A 19,544-nucleotide genomic window follows, 5' to 3' on the forward strand; every position below is an offset into this window, starting at 1 on the left:
GGCGGACTAACACCCGCGCGTCACTTGGATCAGTGCTGACGTATGACTCATGGGGGGGAGGACCTGCCTGCTATGGGCATAGTTGAGCATGTCGAGCAATCTGAGGGGCGGACTGGAGCACGTGTGCCGCATGAGTCACAGTCGAAGGATACTGCGCCTGTTGCTCCGGTCGAGGATTCCTGAGCCGGAGGTCGGGATGACCCGCAGGTCAGGCAGGAGCCGGTAGGGACGACTTTGCCCCCTGCCGAAGTAAAGGAGCGTGGGTCGCGGTCTAGGAGCAGTCCTCGACGCGCAGGCCCGTCGACGTTAGGGTTGGCCTTCAAAGTTGTGCCGCTCGCCACCCGGTATGTCTTTCTCCGTTTCCTTTTGGTTTTTTGCTGGTTGAGCTTTTTGTTGGAGTGTGACTGACCCATACCTTCCGTTAGTGGCCTAGGAATGCCGGGGATGAGTATTGCCTTGACTGTCATGCAAGAGACCTAGAAGCCCGTTCTGCAGCGTGTAGCGGTGGCAAGACCTTCCGTTCCGGGGATGGCGCCCTCTAGTTCGGCTGTTGATGAGGTGGCGGCTATGGCGTCGATGTTGGCGGCAATCCTAGTGCCGATGGCGATGGTGGCGTCAGAGGTGACTCTTGCGGCGGAGGCAAGGGATACCGAGCTTCCTGCCTTACCGGGTGTAGGGTCGCACGGTTCACCCTTATCGTTGGAGCTGAAGGCGCCGGGGGAAGACGTGGTTGGGCCAGGGTCGGGACGCTTGGCGGTGGCCTCGGCCAACAAGGTGGTGGAGATCCTGTCTAATGATGAGGCGGATGTCCTAGCGGAGCCATCGGTGCCATTGTGGCAACCCGCTGGTGATGTCATGGTGGAGCCATTGGTGCCGGCGCGGGGACTGGCGGTGGTCCAGTCGGTGGCTGGGACCTCTGGCGGGCCGGTGGTGTCGCCGCGGGACCTAGCGGTGGTACGGTTGGAGGCTGGGCCCTCCGGCGAGGTGCCGAAGGGTGACCTGGAGTGGCCCTGCCCTGAGCACCCAGCGAACGCGTGGTTCATCCTCTGGGACTCCCAAGAGCGGCAGCTCTAGGACATCATTGGGGGGCAAGGGCACGTCGTGGTATCAGAACTCACCAAGCTGACCGCGTAGCTTGAAAGCGCCCGGAAGCAAGCTCTGTTTGCCCAACAGTTGGTTGAGGGCGACATGCAGCTTGCGGCAGAGGTCAGTTTCTGGTGCTTGTCTTTTACCATTTGGATCCTCTGTCGGTTGTTTGTAGCGTGCTTGCCTTTTGTAGGAAATAAGGAAGACATCATCCCGCAAGTCCCACTTCCACCGGTCGGAGTATGCCCGGATGGTTGAGCTCGAGCGTCGGGCGGAGTCCGCTTGCCGCGAAGCTCGGGACCAGACGGCCGAGGCGGCCATGGTGCGGGCGGAGGGGCGGCGTGTGGAGGAGTGGGCGACTACGGCCGAGCAAGGGCTCAAGGCGGCAAGGGCCCACCAGACGGAGACTGAGGCGGAGTTGCGGGCATCCCTGGCAAACACCGAGGTGTCTCTTCAGGAGGCTTTGGCGGCCCTTGATCCGGAGCGCGCCGCCCTAGAGTCAGCGGAGAAGGCCCTAGAGGTGGAGCGAAGGGCCCGGTCGGAGGCGGACCGAGAGGTGCTCGTGCTCTAGGGCCGGGTGATGGAGACGGAGGATGCGAGTGCCCGGCTGTGTGAGCAGGTGGCCTAGCCACGTGAGCAGGTGGCTCGGCAAGCGGAGGATTTCTCCACCCTTGAGGCTTCTCACATCGGTACGTACCCTTTTTGTTTTTTGTTGTGTTGGCTTTTCCCTCAGCCTATTTCTGAGCTCGTTGCTCTTCTCGCAGAGCTGGGCGGAAAAGTGGAGGTGTTGGAGCGGGACCTAGAGATGACCAAGGCGACGCTTGGTCGGAATATGGAGGAGCTGGCCAAGTCCCATGAGGAGCGTCGTGCTCTTGAGGGGGGTCTTGACCAGATCTGCAATGTTGCCTAGCATGTTGTCTTGGAGATCTTTGGGTCAGCACCGAGCACCAGCGCACCCGCTGTCCACCTGGCGGAGGTCCCGGGAGAGGTCCGGGATCTTATCAGGTCTGGGCTATTCTACGGAGCATCGGGGGTGCTGACCGTGGTGGGAACGCACCATCCGCACCTGGACTTCGCCACCATCTGTAGCGGATACGCTGAAGGCATGAGCATGGCGGACATTCAGTCCATTGGGGAGAGCTTGCTGTCGTACACGCGGTTGGTGGCAGACCAAGTCTCTGCCGAGTGGGTGATGGACGTCCGCCGTGAAGACCTAGCCAAAAGCGCGCGTGGAGAGAATGCTGCAGAGCTCTCGGATGGCGAGGAGCCTGGGTCGGCAGTGAATGTCGCCCCGGTCTTGGCCGAGCCGAATGCCGTGCCATCAGGAAGTGAGCAGCTCACGCCTTCATGGGTTGCACCGTCGTCGGTTGTTGCTGGGCCAGCCCAGTAGCATGTAAAAAATAATAGTAGTTTAGTGGAAGTAGATAGTTTTAAGCTTGTGAGGGAAGCCCTCGTATAAAACATTCGTGTGCTTAACAGTTATAATGGTATTTTGTTTTCTACGATGGAGTCACTCCGTTCGAGGAAGCTTGTTCCCCTTCATTCCTTAATTTTTCCCTTAGCATAATTTTGTTTTTTAGTTTTTTCTTTTTCGTACCCACCTGTTTGTTCCGTAGATTGCAACCTTGTGAGCCCGAGGCGTGGCCCGCGAGGCTCATCTGTTCGTAACTATAGGAAAGAGTGGGGTGCGATCAGTCAGAATTTTTAAAGCAAAGCTACGTAAGGTAAATTAAAGGAATGAACTACCCTTCGTTAGGGTAGGAAGGAATTTCTCCATACAACAGTAAACAAAACAGAGAGGTAGTAGTGCCCCCTAGTGGAGCCCCTGAACGCCCCGAGCCAAAAAATGTTCGGGTCGGGGTGCTCTTACAGGATCATACGTTAAGTAAATAATGGTAAGGTTGAAACTTAGGGGAAAAGAAAACGACCTAGCTGTTCTAAGGTGCTTGGTGAGAGCATCCTCGTCATTATCCTTTAGTCAGTAAGCGTCCGGTCGGATCACTTCAGTCGTCTGGATCCTTGTTCGCTACGCCCCCTTCTTCTTTTTCTTGGCCTGCCAACCTACCTCAGCAGGCGCTTGAGGAGCAGGCAATCCTTGTATAGGTGGTTCATGGGGTAGTCGTGGTTGGTGCATGGACTCTCCATGAGCTCGTGGAAGTGGCCGGAGGGGCCCTGCTGGGGCGGCGTGCCCGTATGATCAGCCATGGCGACCAACACGGAGTTGGTCGGTTGGCGGCGATTCTTTCTGTTCTTTTTCCTCTCTGAGTGGAGGGGCCCTCGTCTTGATCCTGGTGCTTGGCCTTTCCTTTGCCATGGCCTCCGTTGAAGCGTGGTGGGAACGGCATTTGCTGGAGGTGTTGGGCGAAGGTCGGTGGCCCCGGGCTGTCAGGGCTAGGACTCCTATCGACGTCGCGCGCGCCTCAGTTTGGTCTGAGGCGTACGTAGACGGGCAGTCGACACAAAGCGGTCGTCAAGTCAAGACGAGGTGCCATTGCGGCTTCCGGTGCTCCACTTGGTGGTTGTGACGGTGATAGGGCGTAGTGCCTCATCTGCTGTGTCTCTGTTCCCTGGATGGGGAGCGAGGTCATGAGTCAGCGTCACAATATGGAGCTATCCGCTTGTTGAACGGCGGCGGTCTCCACCAGTGACCAGAGGTTTCGGTGGATTGCCTGTTCGTAAGGGTCGTTCGGCTCGGACAAGCTACGCAGGAGCATTACCGCAGCGGCAATGTTCTGGCTGGCCCGAGCGAACTGCGGGGGATCGGTTCCCCTATACGGGGTGTTGCGCTAGACCTAACGGGTGCGACCCCGAGCGCCGTTCGCCGGTCTATGCACGCAGGGCGCAGCGTGGTGCGCCGAGCGCGCTGGCGCAACTGGTGGCTGATGCAGCCACTATTGTTGTAGATCCTCCCCGTGCTCACGCATGAGCTCAAGGGTCTCCGCATGAGGGCCTGGAGGGGCGCGAGTCCGTGCGAACTCCGTTACCCCTGGCGGTTATTCTGAAGCGTCCGTCATAGCACACTCACGGGACGGACGGTGGCTTGGTGCCATGTCGCCGATGCTGGAGTCGTCACTCCCGACGTTGTCGTCCATGAAGTCAAGATAGCTGGGACCGTAGTCTGCCATCCCCACGAGTTCAGACATGAGAGGGGGCGGCACCGGCATTCGCTGGAGCCCCTGGGCGTATGCGTCCGCGGGAGATACGAGGACATAGGGGGACCGGCTGTATGGCGGCTGCGACGGGGACAACGGTAACCCACTGGGTATTCGGTGGAAGATAGAACATAGTAAGTAAATAACAGCATGTATATTACTCACAGCGGGGTTTGAGCAGAGAGTTTGCTCAGAATGAAGCGCAGATGCCGCGCCATCGATGTCGCACGTCCCGAAGTCGATGGAGGGTGCCCCTTTGACGGGTGTCGGAACGTGCGCCTCCTCGTGGAGGTGGAGTATGCCGAGCCGGTCGGCGATGAAGTCTAGGCCTCCGAAGCAGAAGGCCTGGGAAGGCTCGAAGACGGGTGGAGCCCGCATCCCGGCAGGCGAGAGTGCGGGAAATTCCATCGAGCCGAAGCGAATCGTATCGCCTGAGCCCGCCACGGCGGAGGTGGCGGAGAAATGGGCCATCCGATTACCAAAAAAGTATTGAACGTACAACGTCTTCCCCACGGACGGCGCCAACTATCGGTACAGAAAGTGACTAACTAGTAAATATTTGTAGTTTTGCTGCACGTTGTGATCAGAGGTGACCTAACACTCAATGACACGGGATTTATACTGGTTCAGGCAACGTGCCCTATGTCTAGTGTGGGTTGGTCGGTGACTTTATTCCTGAGCCCAGGTGCTCAAAGTTTGTAGTGGGGTTACAAACGAGAGAGAGAGAGATGGGGTGTCTGGTCGGTCCAGTCGAAAGGGCCGAGATCGACAGGAACTATGCTGTGAACGAAGTGTCCAACCCTAAACCTGAACTTGAAGAAGTTGACTTGGTTTCACCTCCTCGTGTTTGGAGGGAGCACATCCCCTTTTATAGAAGAAGGGGATGGCTTTACAAGTGAAAGGGAGAGAGAGTACGGATGTTTCTAAGCCTTGTTGCCCACACCAATGGGGATGGGACAATGGTGGGCGCCCGCAATACTGTTGATGTCATCGTAGAATGTCAGGTACATGTGGGAGGTTGAGCTGCTTTCTTCTAGACTGGAGGATGTCGGTACCTACAAAAATGTTGTCTCGCCGACTAGGGGCATGGTTGTACCACGTTCACCTGATACGGTGAATTCCGGCGCCCACGATACTGTTGATGCCCAGAGGCACATGTGGGGTCTTACCGTATGGGTGTTTTGACCGGCGCCTATAATACTATAGAGGTAAATGTCGACGCCTACAATACTGTTTGTGGCAGGGCGGTTGTAAAGTACTGTTCCGCAAGGTATGGTCCCTGGTGTCGTGGTTTGACTGACGAGCCCTGTCTTGCCTTCCTTCGTACGCCTCCTAGTTCTTTCTGAGCGGGCGTCCCCGGTCGGATGGCCCCAGTCGGTTCTGGCGCGCCAGTCGGAGAATAGCGGTGGGCAGTGTTTTCTATGAACCCCGGTCAGAGACACGGGGTCGGAGTCGAAGGCGGTCCTCGGGTCAGGCTTTCTGAGTGGAGGCCGTGTGAAGGCAGCCGGGGCCTGACGCTAGCGCTCCGATCGGAGAGGCCGTTCGGAGTTGACCTGAGCCTGAGCTAGTGCTTCGGTTGGAAAGATGGGCCGAAGGCAGCCAGGGCCTAAAGCGAGTGCTCTGGTCTGTTGAGTTTAGACTTTTGGGCCGGTCCAGAAGAAAAGAAGGCCGTCCTCCTGGGCCGAGCCCTGGCGTGGAAGCCGGTCCTCGAGGGACCCTGGGTTTATGAACCCGACAATGAGTCTATATAAACGTTCTATCATGCAACCGCCCAAGATCAGGAGAAGCCAAAAGCCCCATGGGGACAAAGGTTTCACATCCAACATCAACCCATTGTTCAATAATGCTTTTAATCTTTTTGGTAATAGGACATGAGTGCTACCAGAACTTTGCAGTTGTGTAGGGGATGATTTAGATGCTGCATTATTGAGCGAAGGTACATGTGCACTTGCTAAATTTTCATTAATTCGGCTAGAGATAAGAGTAGTAACATATAGAGCTGAATTATGGTAATTAGCATTTGCAGATGGTGCTGAATTTGTAGGTGTATCCTCCAGTTTAGTAACTTCTTGTGAGGCATATGATGGTTGAGAAAAATTAGTCGGGTAGCTAAAGCTAGCATGGACAAATTTCTCATTCACCGGCATGTGTTGTGGTGGAACCACACACTATGAATTCTCTGCCTATGAGAAAAAAGAGGAAACATCTTGATCAATATTGCTAGAACCATTAAAATGTGGTCGTTCATAAAAAATAGCTGAATTCACCATGTTAGTTTGGCCTTGATAATCATTCATCGGCATTTGAACTTGTCACGCTGCTGATGCATGAGAATCAAAAGGTATATGTTGTATGTTGCTAGTAGCATTAAAATTCATAGCATTAAATCTGAATAATGACTAGCAGATGCAACATGCCTACTATCATCATGACTAGCAACATCAACATAAGAGTTCATGACACTTCAAAATAATTATTAGACATTGGTGTTGTATTTGCAAGCTGTACCTCGGGCGTGATGTAGTATGATTGGATTGCAGTATTCTGGTACCCTTCCATGTGTATTCAACAATATACCTTGATTTCCTTAGACTTGGGCAGCAACACACCAATGGTGAAGAGTAATGCCCCTCGCTTCTTTTATTTAATCTTGCTTCAGATTTTTCTTCACCTGCACACAATAACCAAAAGTGCTTCTAGCAGCACACAAGAACTTGTGCAGTTAACTCATAAACAAGTGCAATCGACCTAAAAACCTGATGCAATCGACCTGAGTAGACTGATGCAGTGGTGGCAAGTAAGATGCGATCGGCCTATGCATGATGCAATAGTAATGGCGAATCAAAATAATAGATCAATGAGGTAATTGGCTAGGGTAGAAAAATCGATTTCTTCAATAACCAGAATAATCTTCCCCTAGTGAAGTCACCAAAAGTATGTTGACACAAAATCTAGTCAGCACATGAGAGCACTAGAGCGTGCGGGTCGCGAACGGCAGTGAGGCAGCGCAAACCGGTTAGACCAGTTGATCAAACCAGTTAAACTGATTTCCTAGGGTTTTGCCGAAATCAGTCATTTCAACGGATAACTATCACACTTACATGGTGAAGGATGGTGAGGGTTACGAGCAAACCAGTAAAGGGATAACCAACGCACTTACATGGCGAAGAACGACTAGTTTACGAGCAAACTAGCAAAGGCCATCGAAACTCTCGCCCGGGAGGGACCCTGTCATTGTGTGGACATCGTCGGCGTGCCCTAGGATGACCAGCAAGCCTAGGATGCCATCTAGGGTCGTGGAGATCAGTAGACGAACAATATGGAGGTTGAAAGAGTGATTTAGGGCTTAGGAGATAAAAAGTAAAGGCATAGTTGTTTGGTTTCTCCTTAATCGGTCTTGGCCCTTTATTTTTAAAGGGTGGGGAGGTCTTGCCCCATTACAAGTCATATCGATGCAAAAAAACGCGTAAAAAACTGACCCGTAACTCAACCTACAACTCTATTTCGGACTCCTCGCCTTGCGACTCCTATCGAAAATTTCTGGTAAAGAACATAGATTTCTGACCAATGCGACAGAAATTTCTAGTTCCATTGGATATTTTCAGTTTCTATTAGAAATTTCCAGCCAATGTGATGGAAATTTCTGATGGGTCCCGGAAATTCAGCCGTTGACATCTTCCAAGCGTCGTATCGTCTCTCTCATCCAGACTCTGAATTAGGCGATTCATATGTCCATTTCGATCATCTTGATGAGGGCTTCGTCTTAGTATACTCAAACTCATGATTTGACCTCATCTTGATGCTTTTTTGAGTGCTTCTTGGTCTCTCTAACAAAATCATGTCTGGAATACCAAAAAATGATCTCCATGTCGTGCTCAATGCATACATTTGCCAAACTTGTAGTTAGCACTGATTTGGCTATTCTAGCCTTAACCCCGCCAATTATGGAGTGTGCCAATTTTGGTCGTCAACAACCACCTTCCTTTGCTCTCATCATCCACCAAATAACACCGGCAGGACCAGCGTCGCCGCCCGTAGTCCAGGAGGAAAACCCAAAGGGGATCTCAAAAACTCCCGCCCTTTGGCAAAAGGGAGAATGAGAAATAAACCTCCAAGCAACCCCGTTGTAGACACACCTCTGTCTCTGTTGCCGCCGCCGTCCACCGTAGCTCCTTGGAGGGACGATAACTCTAGGCAGCACCACATCGGTGACCTTGGTTCAATCAACCTTATGTCCTTGTGTACCAAACTAAGTATATACTCCCTTCATCCTAAATTATAAGTCATTCTAAGAATCTTGGAGAGTCAAAACATCTTAAGTTTGACCAAATTTATATGATAAAATAATAATATTTTTATAATACTTTTTGTTGTGAACAATATTTTTATGATACTAACTAAGTATCATTAGGTTCTTCATTAATTATATTTTCATAGTATATCTATTTGATGTCATAAATCTTTGTAATTTTTCTATAATTTGATCAAACTTGAGATATTTTGACTCTCCAAGATTTTTGGAATGACTTATAATTTGGGATGGAGGAAGTAGCTAGCAGATATAGACAACCAGATCCGTAACCCAGCTGATTCCAGTCCCTTTTGGCATACTACATTTCTGTCAATTGACAGTTCTGAAACTATTGGAGAATATTTAGTATGGCAATTACAGTGTTCTTTCGAATTTCCTTCTGGAATCTGAAAGTAAGAAGCAGCATATCGTCTTTTATTATAAATAAATCTTTCGATAAAGCAAAAGAATGCATCACTTTGCTTCATGCTTATGTAATGAATAAAGAGAAAGAGGAAGAGAGAAGCAAAGATCTCAGCCAGCTAGACACACCAAGTAACTAATCTTGTATTATTTAGTTTAAGAGATGAAGCGAATTGGTGGAACCTGGGGGCATATGTGCAGTTTCATAGGGCAACCATATATAGTCCTGCGTATCTGGGATGTTTGCTCTAACATGGGGGGACGCTAGGAGGACTGGAGGAGCATATGCAGATAGTACTTCCAAAGATTTCAATCCAAATTCTCTGTTTCTTATCCACTGCTGAGGTATGTACTTAGTGCATCAGGCTGGTACATGTACATAGTAGGGATCCCACTATCATAATTCGCTTGTCGAGATATCTCTTTATGCTAATTCTTGAACGGAGTAAGCTTTGGTAGATAGTTTGTGACACCTATAGGCCGTTGGCGTCGGCACTACTACGACGCTTGCTAGTGCTGCTGAGCTTGCCCTCTCCTGCGCTCCTCGGGACCACGAACGAACAGGTGGTAGTGGTCAAATACGGCGAGTGGTGTCTCCTTGCCGCCTTGCGTGTATCGGCTCTCTGAACTCACACATTCGCCTCAAATTTAGATCACGCTCCGCCACTGCACAGCAACACGAGCACCGACACACAGAAATATACGATCGAGCAAAGCCGACGACCGCGCTGCGTTGCCGCCTACCCCGCCACGCGCCACCGCCCCTCTGCAGCTCCATCCCATCACTCTACGGGATCCATTGCCTCAGCGGCTCAGCTCCAGCACGCCGCATGCCGACGTTCGGCGGTCGGCCAACAACCACCAGCTCGATCTCTTCCCTCGGGCCATCCCCGCCCAAGGTAAGCCCCTAGAAAGCTTCTCCAACCCCAACTCCACCTTCCTCAAGCGGCATCCCTTCTCCTCCCTGCCAAACTGCACTGAGCCCTTCGGGAGCTCCAGATCTCCATCCATGGTGGCCGTCACCACAACCCACCCCCCCCCCCCCCCCCCCCCCCCCCCCCCCCCTCCGGGAGGCGGGAGCAAGCAAAATGAAATCCCCTCACTGTCCTCTCTCTCTCCATGCCCCCAAATCCGCAAAAAATGACGGGAGCCATTGTAGAGTAAAGCTACACCGAGCTTCTGCCGCTTGACATGGCGGCCGAAGCCAGAGGAGCACTCGTCTTTTTTTTTGAGTTGAAGAGGAGCACTCGTCAGTCGTCTATGTGCAGCCAAGACACCGAACAGGCTGGCAGCCCAATGAGAAACTTGCAAGCCCAAACCAGGTAAAACCATGGGTCTTTTCACGCATCTAATCCAAATCAACTTTCTTTTTCGGATTTATTAAACAGCCAATATTTTGAAGCCAATATCTCACTCACCCGAGTTCCGAGTCCATAGATTCTTGTTCCTAAATTCATTTAAATTCAATCCCTATCCATCCGTACCAGTTTCATATTTTTTTAGTGCTTATTATTAAAATTTCAATTCAAATTTAAGTGCATTTTTCGTTTTATTTTGTGCATAATTAGCTCACAAAGAGTTCGTGACCGACGTGCAGTCTTTTCGTTTCGGTGGATTGGCTTATAAGCTCATGGCTGAAGTACTACTGGCTGGTTTAGTGTAAGAGAAAAACATTGTTAGCTGGCTGATAAACCAAGCCAGATACATACAGTTATAAATGGCCAACGGGCCGGCCCGGCCCGGCCCGGCATGGCATGGGCCCATGCCAGCACGGCCCGATAGCCAACGGGCCGGAACGGCACGCCGTGCCTCACAGGCCCGCGGGCCTTGCCTCCGGCCCAGGCACGGCACTATGGGCCGATTTCCGTGCCGGGCCGGCCCGCGAGGCACGGCCATTTTCACAGGCCATGGCAGCCCATGGCCCGCTCACTGGAGGAGGTCGCCCGCTCGCTGGATCCGATAGTTGCTCGCCAGATCCGCCCGGCTGCCACCTCGCCGGATCTGGCCAATCTCCACCGTCGTCACGTGCGGGCGCCGCCGGAGACCTCCCCGTGCCCGCCATAGCTGGATGCCTGGATCTGGCCTCCCCGCGCAGCGACGTCGCCGGATCTGGCGTCCCCGCACCGTTCTGGCTCCGTAGGGAGGAGAGAGGGCGCGCGTGGGCCGGCTGGGGCCAGCGCCGTCGTGCTCCTGGGGCCACCGCGCCGCTAAAGGGTGAAGGCCGGGCGCCACATCTCGGAGACGGAGAGGGAGAGGGCCCGAGAGCGAGAGGGTTGGGCGGCGCATCTTAGAGACCGAGAGGGAGGGTCGGCCACGGCATCTGGGAGAGGAGGGAGGAGCCTCGGGTGGGGGCTGCCATGGGTGAGAGAGAGAGAGAGAGAGGTGAGGGAGAGGGAGCGGCGAGTGAGGGGCGTCGGGTGCGGTGCGGGGCGTCGGGTGCGACTGAGGGAAGGGGCGACTGGGTGGGCGAGCGGGGAGTCCTGCTAATGTATGCGGGGAGCGGGCGGTTGGCAGGCCGGGCCGTCACCGGGCCGCGCGCTCTGTAGCGGGCCGTGCCGTGCCGGCCCACGTGCCTAGGGTAAGGCCCAGGCACGGCCTGCCACTCCGGGCCAGGCCAGCCCGGGCCCGCTAGCCTCCGTGCCGGGCCGTGCTCGTGTCGGGCCAAAATGCCGGGCTTCAGGCTGGGCTGCCGGGTCTCGGGCTGCATGGCCAGGTATACAGACAGTTACAACCTGTTGAACAGGCTGGTGGAGCAGAAGCTAGGAGTCCAGTATAATCTCAGTTTGCAGGCCAGTACCACTGACCGGAGCCTAAAAACTCGTATCGCGCCCGAAGACTGCAACGACGGCAAGTCTATTATATTCCCTTTGATTATATCATTATCCTTCTTATTTTAAACACAACACATAAAAACTTTTTTACACACACATAGTATTTGTATATATATGTATATACCTGTAGCTATATGGTTTGTATATATGTATATCATATATAACATCATATACATATACATATACATATACATATACGGGGGATCCGTGTGTCCATCCTGCTCACTCGGAAATTTGTTTGACACTCGGGAAGCCAGACGGTGAACCCATCTCTGTCTGTCCCAAATATCGTCGGATTCTTCCTGGACATGACTTACCTTCTAAACTTTCTAAACTAACATCCACTGTTCACCTAAACGGCTGTTTGGTCTGTTTACACTATTTAAATGCTACATAGTGGTACATCGTTTCCGTTTAATCGGTTGTTTGACCGTTTAAACGGCCATTTTTTCCGTTTAAACACCCGTTTTGCCCGAATAATGGGCTAAACGGTAGGTGATCGACTGTTTAGCGTTTAGTGTTTAGAATAACACTGCTAACATCTTTCTTCCCAGTCGGTGTTTCGAATCATCAACTAGTAAATTTGCGATTTACGTGTCTGGTCCGGATGGTGTGCTCGAAGGACACAAGAATTTATACTAGATCAGGTAGAATGTGCCTACGTCCAATCTGCTGCTGCTCGTGTTACCGGCACTAGTTTGTAATAGGGGTTACAAATGGGCGAGAGAGGGAGCAGGTCCCAAGTCTCTAGTGAAAGGGTCGAACGGAGTTGAGTCTCGTTGAGCTCGTTCAGCCGTTTAGCGTGCCCTTCGTGGAGCGTCCTGCTTCCCCTTTTATAGATGAAGGGAAAGACGTATGTTACACGAGAGAGAGAGAAAAGCGAGGAGGAAGAAGACCTCTAGGGTCACGGCGCCCTTGATCTCCTTTACGCGGGTCCCGCTGGTCCTGTAGATAATGACGGGGACGGCTCCACGTCACGACCCTATTCATCACTGGCGCTATACGCGGGCGTCGTCAACCGGTCGTGGTGTTCCGTTCCATCCCGGTGGGCGGCATGGTTAGCAGATACCCCCATCGGAAGTCGTACGGGGATTAGGTAGCATAGCGCCGACACGCCCGACACTGTTGGCGACGTGAGTCCTCAGGTATGGCCCGTCGTGGCCACGGGTCAGGTCAAGACGCGCCTAATCCCTTTCTGGTGTCAGAAGTTTGATCCTGGGTTCGTACTCTTAGACCCGTAGTGGTCGGAGACGGTACGGACCCCGTCGAGCGAGGCGGAATCCCCCTTCGAGGGGTCTGGCGAGGTGAAGTCCACGCCCGAGGGGTCGGGCGAGACGGAGCTCGCGCCCTCAGGGTCAGACGTGACGGAGCCCGCGCCCTCGGGGTCAGATGTGACGGAGCCCGCGCCCGAGGGGTCTGGCGAGACGGAGCCTACGCCCTCAGGGTCGGGCGTGAAAGAGCCCACGCCCTCGAGGTCGGGCGACACAGAGCCCGCAGCCTCGTGGTCGGGCAAGACCAAAATACGCTCTTGACTATCCGGGTGAGTTAGCGTTCGCGGCCATCAGCTTCCTTCTTTCAGGTATCCCTAATACTGATACTTGACAGTAGTAGTGCAGAAGTCACATCTCATATATTCAATTTTAGTTCTACTAAGTCTAAAACCTTTGGACTCTAGAGTCTCCCGCTACAACTTCAGTTTCCTATTTACTCCTACCCGACTTTCATCAACTAACACTGCATTGTCCGCGAAAAGCATATACCAAGGGATATCACCTTGTATCCGCCTTGTGACCTCATCCATCACCAAGGCTAAGAGAGATAAGGGCTCAAGGCTGAACCTCGATGAAGTACTATTCTAATTGAGAAAGTCATACGTGTCTCTATCACTTGTTCGAACACTAGTCACAACATTGTTGTACATGTCCTTAATGAGTCTAACATACTTCATTGGAATTTTATGTTTTGTCCAAAGCCCAACACTTGTCTTGTTAGGAAAATGGCTTCCATTGTTGATTTTTATGGAATGAACCCCAATTAGTTCATAGAGACCCACCTTATTCCTCTCAAGAGATGCTCGATAACTCTCTCCCATAGTTCATAGTATGGCTCATCAACTTAAGTCCCCTATAATTAGTACAACTTTGGATATCTCCCTTGCTCTTGTAGATCGGTACTAATATACTTTTCCTCCACTCGTCAGACATCTTGTTGGACCGAAAAATATGGCTAAAAAACTTGGTTAGCCATAATATAACTATATCCCAAAGGCATCTCCATACCTCAATTGGGATACCATCTGGGTCCATCGTCTTACCCACTTTCATCATTTTCAATGCTTCTTTGACCTTGGATTCTTGGATCCTCCGCACAAAGATCCTATTGGTGTCATCAAAAGAGTCATCCATCTGAAATGTTGTGTCCTCATTCTCACCATTGAATAATTTGTTAAAGCATCTCAAGTTTGATCAAATTTGTAACAAAATATTAACATTTATGATAACAAATAAGTATCATTACATTCTTCGTTAATTATATTTTTATAGTATACCTATTTGCTGTCATCAATTTTTGTATTTTTTTCTATAATTTTGGTCAAACTTAAAATGTTTCGACTCTTTAAAAAAGTTGAAATGACTTATGATTTGGAATGCACGGAGTAGTTTAGTAGTTACTTCTTTCTATCTGGGTTATCCCGTGGATTTAATTCGAATGTTGACAACATGTAATTCCAGCTATCCCTTTCCAACAACTAAACTGCTATGCACTGTGCTAATAAAGATATTTCTGCTGCCACGTTCCGCCTGTTCGCTTGTTGGTTTCAGTTAGGGTTTATCAGCCAACTAACAGTGTTTTCCTTTTACAACAAACCAGCATCAGCCGAACTTATCAGTTCAGAAACCAACCAGCGAACATGTTCATTATAGTGTTGTGTGTTGCCTCTGGACCTTACTGTCCATAGCAAGCATCTACAGCCTCTTTACGTTGTTTGTTATGTGGGCCTATGTTACCAGCCCACTGCTATATATGCACTTTGTAGAACTCTTGAACTATCAGTTTGTATACCAGTCTTCCTGAGACTGGTATTTGTATCACATTTGGTCCCTATTTAAATGGAGGCGCTTCAGAGCTCTAGCGCGCGCTCGCGCTCTCTCTCTCTCTCTCTCTCTCTCTCTCTCTCTCTCTCTCTCTCTCTGTATATATAGATTTTTCCCACACAAGCACAGATTGCGTATACATCCTCTACACATTCTGCGCCTGCGCTCGCCACTGAAGCCGTAATAGGAATTATAGGATACAGTGTATGGTCATCCTTTACAACGTTGATTCATGTTAAAAAGAAGAGCCTCTAATTTGTGTTGATTGATGGGTGAATGTGAATCTATTTCAGAATCAAGCCAGAGAAATCAATGGCAGGAGCCGAGGTCGTGGTGAATGCATGGAAAGAATGGGGTCTCCAATTGCTTGTGCTGCTCAGCTTCATGCTCCAGGTCACTCTCCTCATCTTGGCGGAGTTCCGCCGGTGCATCGACTCTGGCGTGCTAAGGGTCTTTGTTTGGTTAGCGTACATGCTGGCCGACGCGACGGCGATCTACGTGCTGGGCCATATGTCCGTGACCAGCAGGTCGCCGGAGCATGAGCTGATGGCGTTGTGGGCGCCGTTCCTGCTCCTTCACCACGGTGGGCAGGACAACATCACCGCCTACGCTGTCGAGGACAACCGGCTGTGGTTGCGCCACTTGCAGACGCTCGCCGTGCAGGTGGCGGCAGCTGCATATGTCATCTACCAATCTTCCATCCTTGGCCTGCGGTCTTTGCTCTGGCCGACCACAATCCTCGTGTTTGTGGTGGGCGTCCTCAAGTACGGGGAGAGAGTGTGGGCGCTGAGGTGCGCGGGTAGCACCCCAGCGGGCAACAATTACCGGTCTCTTGAAAGGTATGCAGTGTTTCGAAGATTCATTTTCAAAGACGTTGCAAGTTCAGAACGTCGGCGGGTAGCCACAAGTAGAGGTGTCCTGGATACGGAAGCCTTCCTACAGATAGCTCACGAACTGCTGGAAGTTCCCAAAGACTTGCTGTTAGAGGGTTCGTTACCCACTGAAGGTTCAAGCACAGATCTGAGTGCAGAGGAGCTATACAAGGTGGTCGAGATGCAGCTCTCGCTGATGCACGACGTGTTCTACACCAAGACGCCTGTGATGCACAGCTGGCATGGCCTCTGCATCCGCATAATTTCCCTGGTAGCCACCGTCGTTGCGTTAGTGCTGTTTCTCCTCCAATTATTGGGTGATCATCACAAGGAATTGTACAGCACATTAGATGTTGCTGTCACTTATGTCCTATTGGTTGGGGCCGTCATCCTGGAGATCACGTCAGTGCTGAGGGTCGTGTTCTCGAGCGGGACTTGCGTGCTCCTGGAAGGATGGAGTAGGCCGCGGATGCGGCGTGCTCCGCCCCTGCTGGTCCACAAGCAAAAAGGACGCAATATATGGCATCTGCTTGCCCGTGTAGTTTCCTCTCTCCGCCGGCTCGTCCATGCAGCAGAGTGGAGAAGAAGGTGCTGCTGGTCGCGCTCCTTGGGGCAGCACAACATGCTTAAGCTGTGCGCTCGCAGCAGCGCCAGCCGAAGCAGCAAGGTCGCGAGATGGATGGGAGTCGAGGACCCGTGGAACATGCTGGCATACTCGTGGTCCATCCCCATTTCCGCCTCCATCGAGCAGCTGTTGGTGAAGCAACTGCTCAAGAATGTAAGGCGGAACCCAGATGAGAAATGGAACCCAGATGAAATCATCATGGCACAGGGTCGAGAGGCGATGCAGAGGTGGGGGCTGTACGATGACCTGGACTGGGGTGTAGAGGAGAGCATACTCGTCTGGCACCTCGCCACCGACATCTACCTCTATTGGTACAAGGAGCAACAAAAAGGCACTGGTCGGCATCAGGACGACGCACAGGCTGATCTTTCCAAGGCGGTCGAGGCGCTCTCCAATTACATGCTTTTCCTCCTCGTAGCACGTCCCTACATGTTGCCTCCCTCCGCTGACCGCAATGCCTATGCCCAGATGTGCTATGCAATGCTGCCCCCAAAAGGAAAACGCAAGAATGATGCTCTGTCTGCTCTGGAATTCAAATCAGCCCAGGATCTGGCCAGCTCACTACGGCGCCTCGGGGACACATTGGGCACTGGATCACCTCCCATTACACTTCAACCTCCTATTGAAGTATTAGGCAGGTATGATGCAGCAACGTGGGAAACAGGAGCTGAACTTGGTGCGAAGCTCATCGGCGAGGATCGCTTAGTAGGCAAATCTACCGGTGACATGCTGGAGATGATCGTCCAAGTGTGGTTGGAGATGCTGTTACACGTGGGCTACCGATGCAGCGCCTACTCTCATGCCAAGCAGCTCAGCAATGGTAGTGAGCTCGTCACCGTCGCTGCTCTCCTTGTGAAATACGTCACACAAGGTATGCACAGTGGCGCGTGACCATGCTTACTCTCTAGTCTCTACTACGAAAGATCTATCTGTGATGAAGAGGGCCCCGGCAATGTCTTGTGGGGGGCGTTGAATGAAGATCTCAAAGACATGTAATAGGCTCGATTAGCTCGTTAGTTCTTTATGTCGATGGTTCTGGCGTTAGACCTTTTGTTCAAATTTGCTGTGGTCTCTGTGGTTTTATCCCGTATTCCCGCTGCCGGCTGGAGCTGGGATCTCTTTTGGATAATCCTGAGCTGTAACAGATTTTGGTCTTTTGATAATAATTGAAAGGCCGGGGCGTCATGCTCTTGAACTCTAAAAAGAAAACTCTCTAGTCTCTACATCGAGCATACCAATGACGAATGGCTCGGTATGAACCGATAGTATGTATTTCCTTCATTCCAAATTACTTCTCAATTTAGTGTTGTCCTAAATCAAAGCTCTCGAACTTTGACTAAGTTTTATCAAAAATATGTTGATTTCCAGTAGCAATTGCATGATACATTGATAATGGTCGATTGGGCCAATCACAACAACTTATTGGAAAAATCGTGAACCATTGGTTCTCAAATTGTTAGCCCAACCATTGCCACATTGTGAGAGTTGGTGTCGCAACTCACAAGGAAATCGGAAAACATGACAATTGACACGGGAAATATACAAGACGGCACAATAGGTAGACGACTAAATATTGTTGGACACATATGCTGACAATGCAGATGAAACCGTCCATCCAGATGTGTCAAAACAACAACACAACACAGGACACACGCTTCACGCTGCACGCTGCAAGTGCAATACATCGTACTACCACTGGCACTGGGCAATATCATCAAGTGCAAGCTCAAGCTGCAAGCAGGCTGGCATTTTCATTTGGATTTGGGCTGCTTGACGATCATGACGGAGCAGTGCGCGTGGTGCGCGCAGTAGTCGCTGACGCTCCCCAGCAGCGCCCTCTTGATGGCGCCGTACCCATGGCTGCCCACCACCAGCAGGTCCGCGCGGTGCTTCTCCGCCGCGCCGCACAGCACGGACCGGGGCTCCCCTTCCACCACCTCGATGAGGGCGTGCACCGAGTTGGCGACGCAGACGCGGCGCGCCCTGTCGACCACGGCCTCCGCCATCTTGCGCAGGTCGGCGTCCACGTACCTGATCGCCTCGCCGGCTCCTGACCGATGGATCGATCGATCGTAACAGAAACAGAGAAAGGCGAGGTGAGGGCCGTGAGGCGACCGAGAGGAGAGGAGATCGGAGGAAGGTGACGACGTACCGGGGCCGCCGAAGCTGACGACGGAGGACGGCGAGGGCTTGGCGTGGACGATGACGAGGTCGGCGGCCCCGCCAGCCATGCCTCCGGCACCCGCCACGTGCCGCACCGTCCACTCCAGCGCGTAGTAGCTGTGGTCGCTGTCGTCCACCGCGACCACCACCACCGTCTTCTTCTGCTGCTGCTGCGGCGGCTCCCCTGAAGCCAGGCCCAAACCCGCTGCCGCCGCCGCCGTGGCTGGAGCTGCAGGCTCGGTCTTAGCCTTCGCCGCCATGGAAGCAAACTGGGACGGGACTGACTGTGCTTGTGGTGTGGAGCAATCGATTGAGACTCTGCTTGGATTGGTTGCCGCAAACCGGCCTTGTGCGCTGCTGGTATGCAGGATAAGGATGTCGACGACTCGACCAGCCCACTGCACACTGGAGCAGTGTGGTGAGAACGAGTGTGACAACTGACAGGTGTCACAGGGGGGGAGGTCCGGGAGGACAAGGGAAAACAGCTGCTAGCGCTTGACACGTCTACCACAAAACCACCATGGCACGGGCCGAAAAAGTTGGCTTGGCCCAGGCCTTCTGCGCCCCCTCTCACTCATGGGCTGGGTGGTCCCGACGCTTGTCCGGGCCGAAACAGAGACCGCCCAGAAACGCCAGTTATCGCTTTCCCGGTTTCCTTTTATTTTGAGCAGCTAATTCACGTTTGACCCATGTGTTTGTTTGGGAAACTATGGCCCCTTCGTCCAAAAATGGTAGTAGTATTTGATCAAAGAAAAAACCATATAAATTATATTTTATCCCTTGATTTCTCTTATAATATGTAGTTAATTGCTAAAAAAATAATATCATCTCAGAGGTTCTTTAAATGCAAAATTATTGATGCAAGTTTTATGCTCTAAATTTACGTATAATTTGACTAATTGTTAGTCCAAATTTATAAACTTTGACATTTATTCTAGTCAAATACGGCTACCAGTACTTGGTAGTACTATTTCATTGCTCTAGTCCATCAGTTTTCAGTGTTGCA

The 19,544-nt window shown here is 51.8% G+C and overlaps 3 protein-coding genes across 4 annotated transcripts; 2 read left to right on the forward strand and 1 right to left on the reverse strand.

Moving 5' to 3' along the window:
- The first annotated feature begins 1,188 nt into the window (after nucleotides 1-1,188).
- LOC136460284 (uncharacterized) lies at nucleotides 1,189-1,996 on the forward strand. The gene is made up of 3 exons (XM_066460049.1): nucleotides 1,189-1,206; nucleotides 1,280-1,642; nucleotides 1,820-1,996. Exons 1-3 carry the CDS (start codon nucleotides 1,189-1,191, stop codon nucleotides 1,994-1,996), a joined length of 558 nt encoding a protein of 185 aa, XP_066316146.1.
- A 7,531-nt stretch (nucleotides 1,997-9,527) lies between these two features.
- Nucleotides 9,528-17,499, forward strand: LOC136461754 (uncharacterized). 2 transcript variants are annotated; one of them, XM_066461060.1, is made up of 3 exons: nucleotides 9,528-9,851; nucleotides 10,119-10,274; nucleotides 15,172-17,499. In XM_066461060.1, exons 2-3 carry the CDS (start codon nucleotides 10,144-10,146, stop codon nucleotides 17,264-17,266), a joined length of 2,226 nt encoding a protein of 741 aa, XP_066317157.1. In that variant the 5' UTR covers nucleotides 9,528-9,851; nucleotides 10,119-10,143; the 3' UTR covers nucleotides 17,267-17,499. The 2 variants fall into 2 exon arrangements, with proteins under 2 accessions (XP_066317157.1, XP_066317158.1); XM_066461061.1 differs by lacking the exon at nucleotides 10,119-10,274.
- A 367-nt stretch (nucleotides 17,500-17,866) lies between these two features.
- LOC136461769 (uncharacterized) lies at nucleotides 17,867-18,881 on the reverse strand. The gene is made up of 2 exons (XM_066461081.1): nucleotides 18,528-18,881; nucleotides 17,867-18,425 (listed from the first exon to the last, which is right to left on the reverse strand). The coding sequence occupies exons 1-2, from the start codon at nucleotides 18,796-18,798 to the stop codon at nucleotides 18,127-18,129; spliced, it is 570 nt and encodes a 189-aa protein (XP_066317178.1). The 5' UTR covers nucleotides 18,799-18,881; the 3' UTR covers nucleotides 17,867-18,126.
- Nucleotides 18,882-19,544: the final 663 nt, after the last annotated feature.

The sequence above is a fragment of the Miscanthus floridulus genome, chromosome 6 (genome assembly GCF_019320115.1).
Source record: "Miscanthus floridulus cultivar M001 chromosome 6, ASM1932011v1, whole genome shotgun sequence".
NCBI classification, from domain to species: domain Eukaryota; kingdom Viridiplantae; phylum Streptophyta; class Magnoliopsida; order Poales; family Poaceae; genus Miscanthus; species Miscanthus floridulus.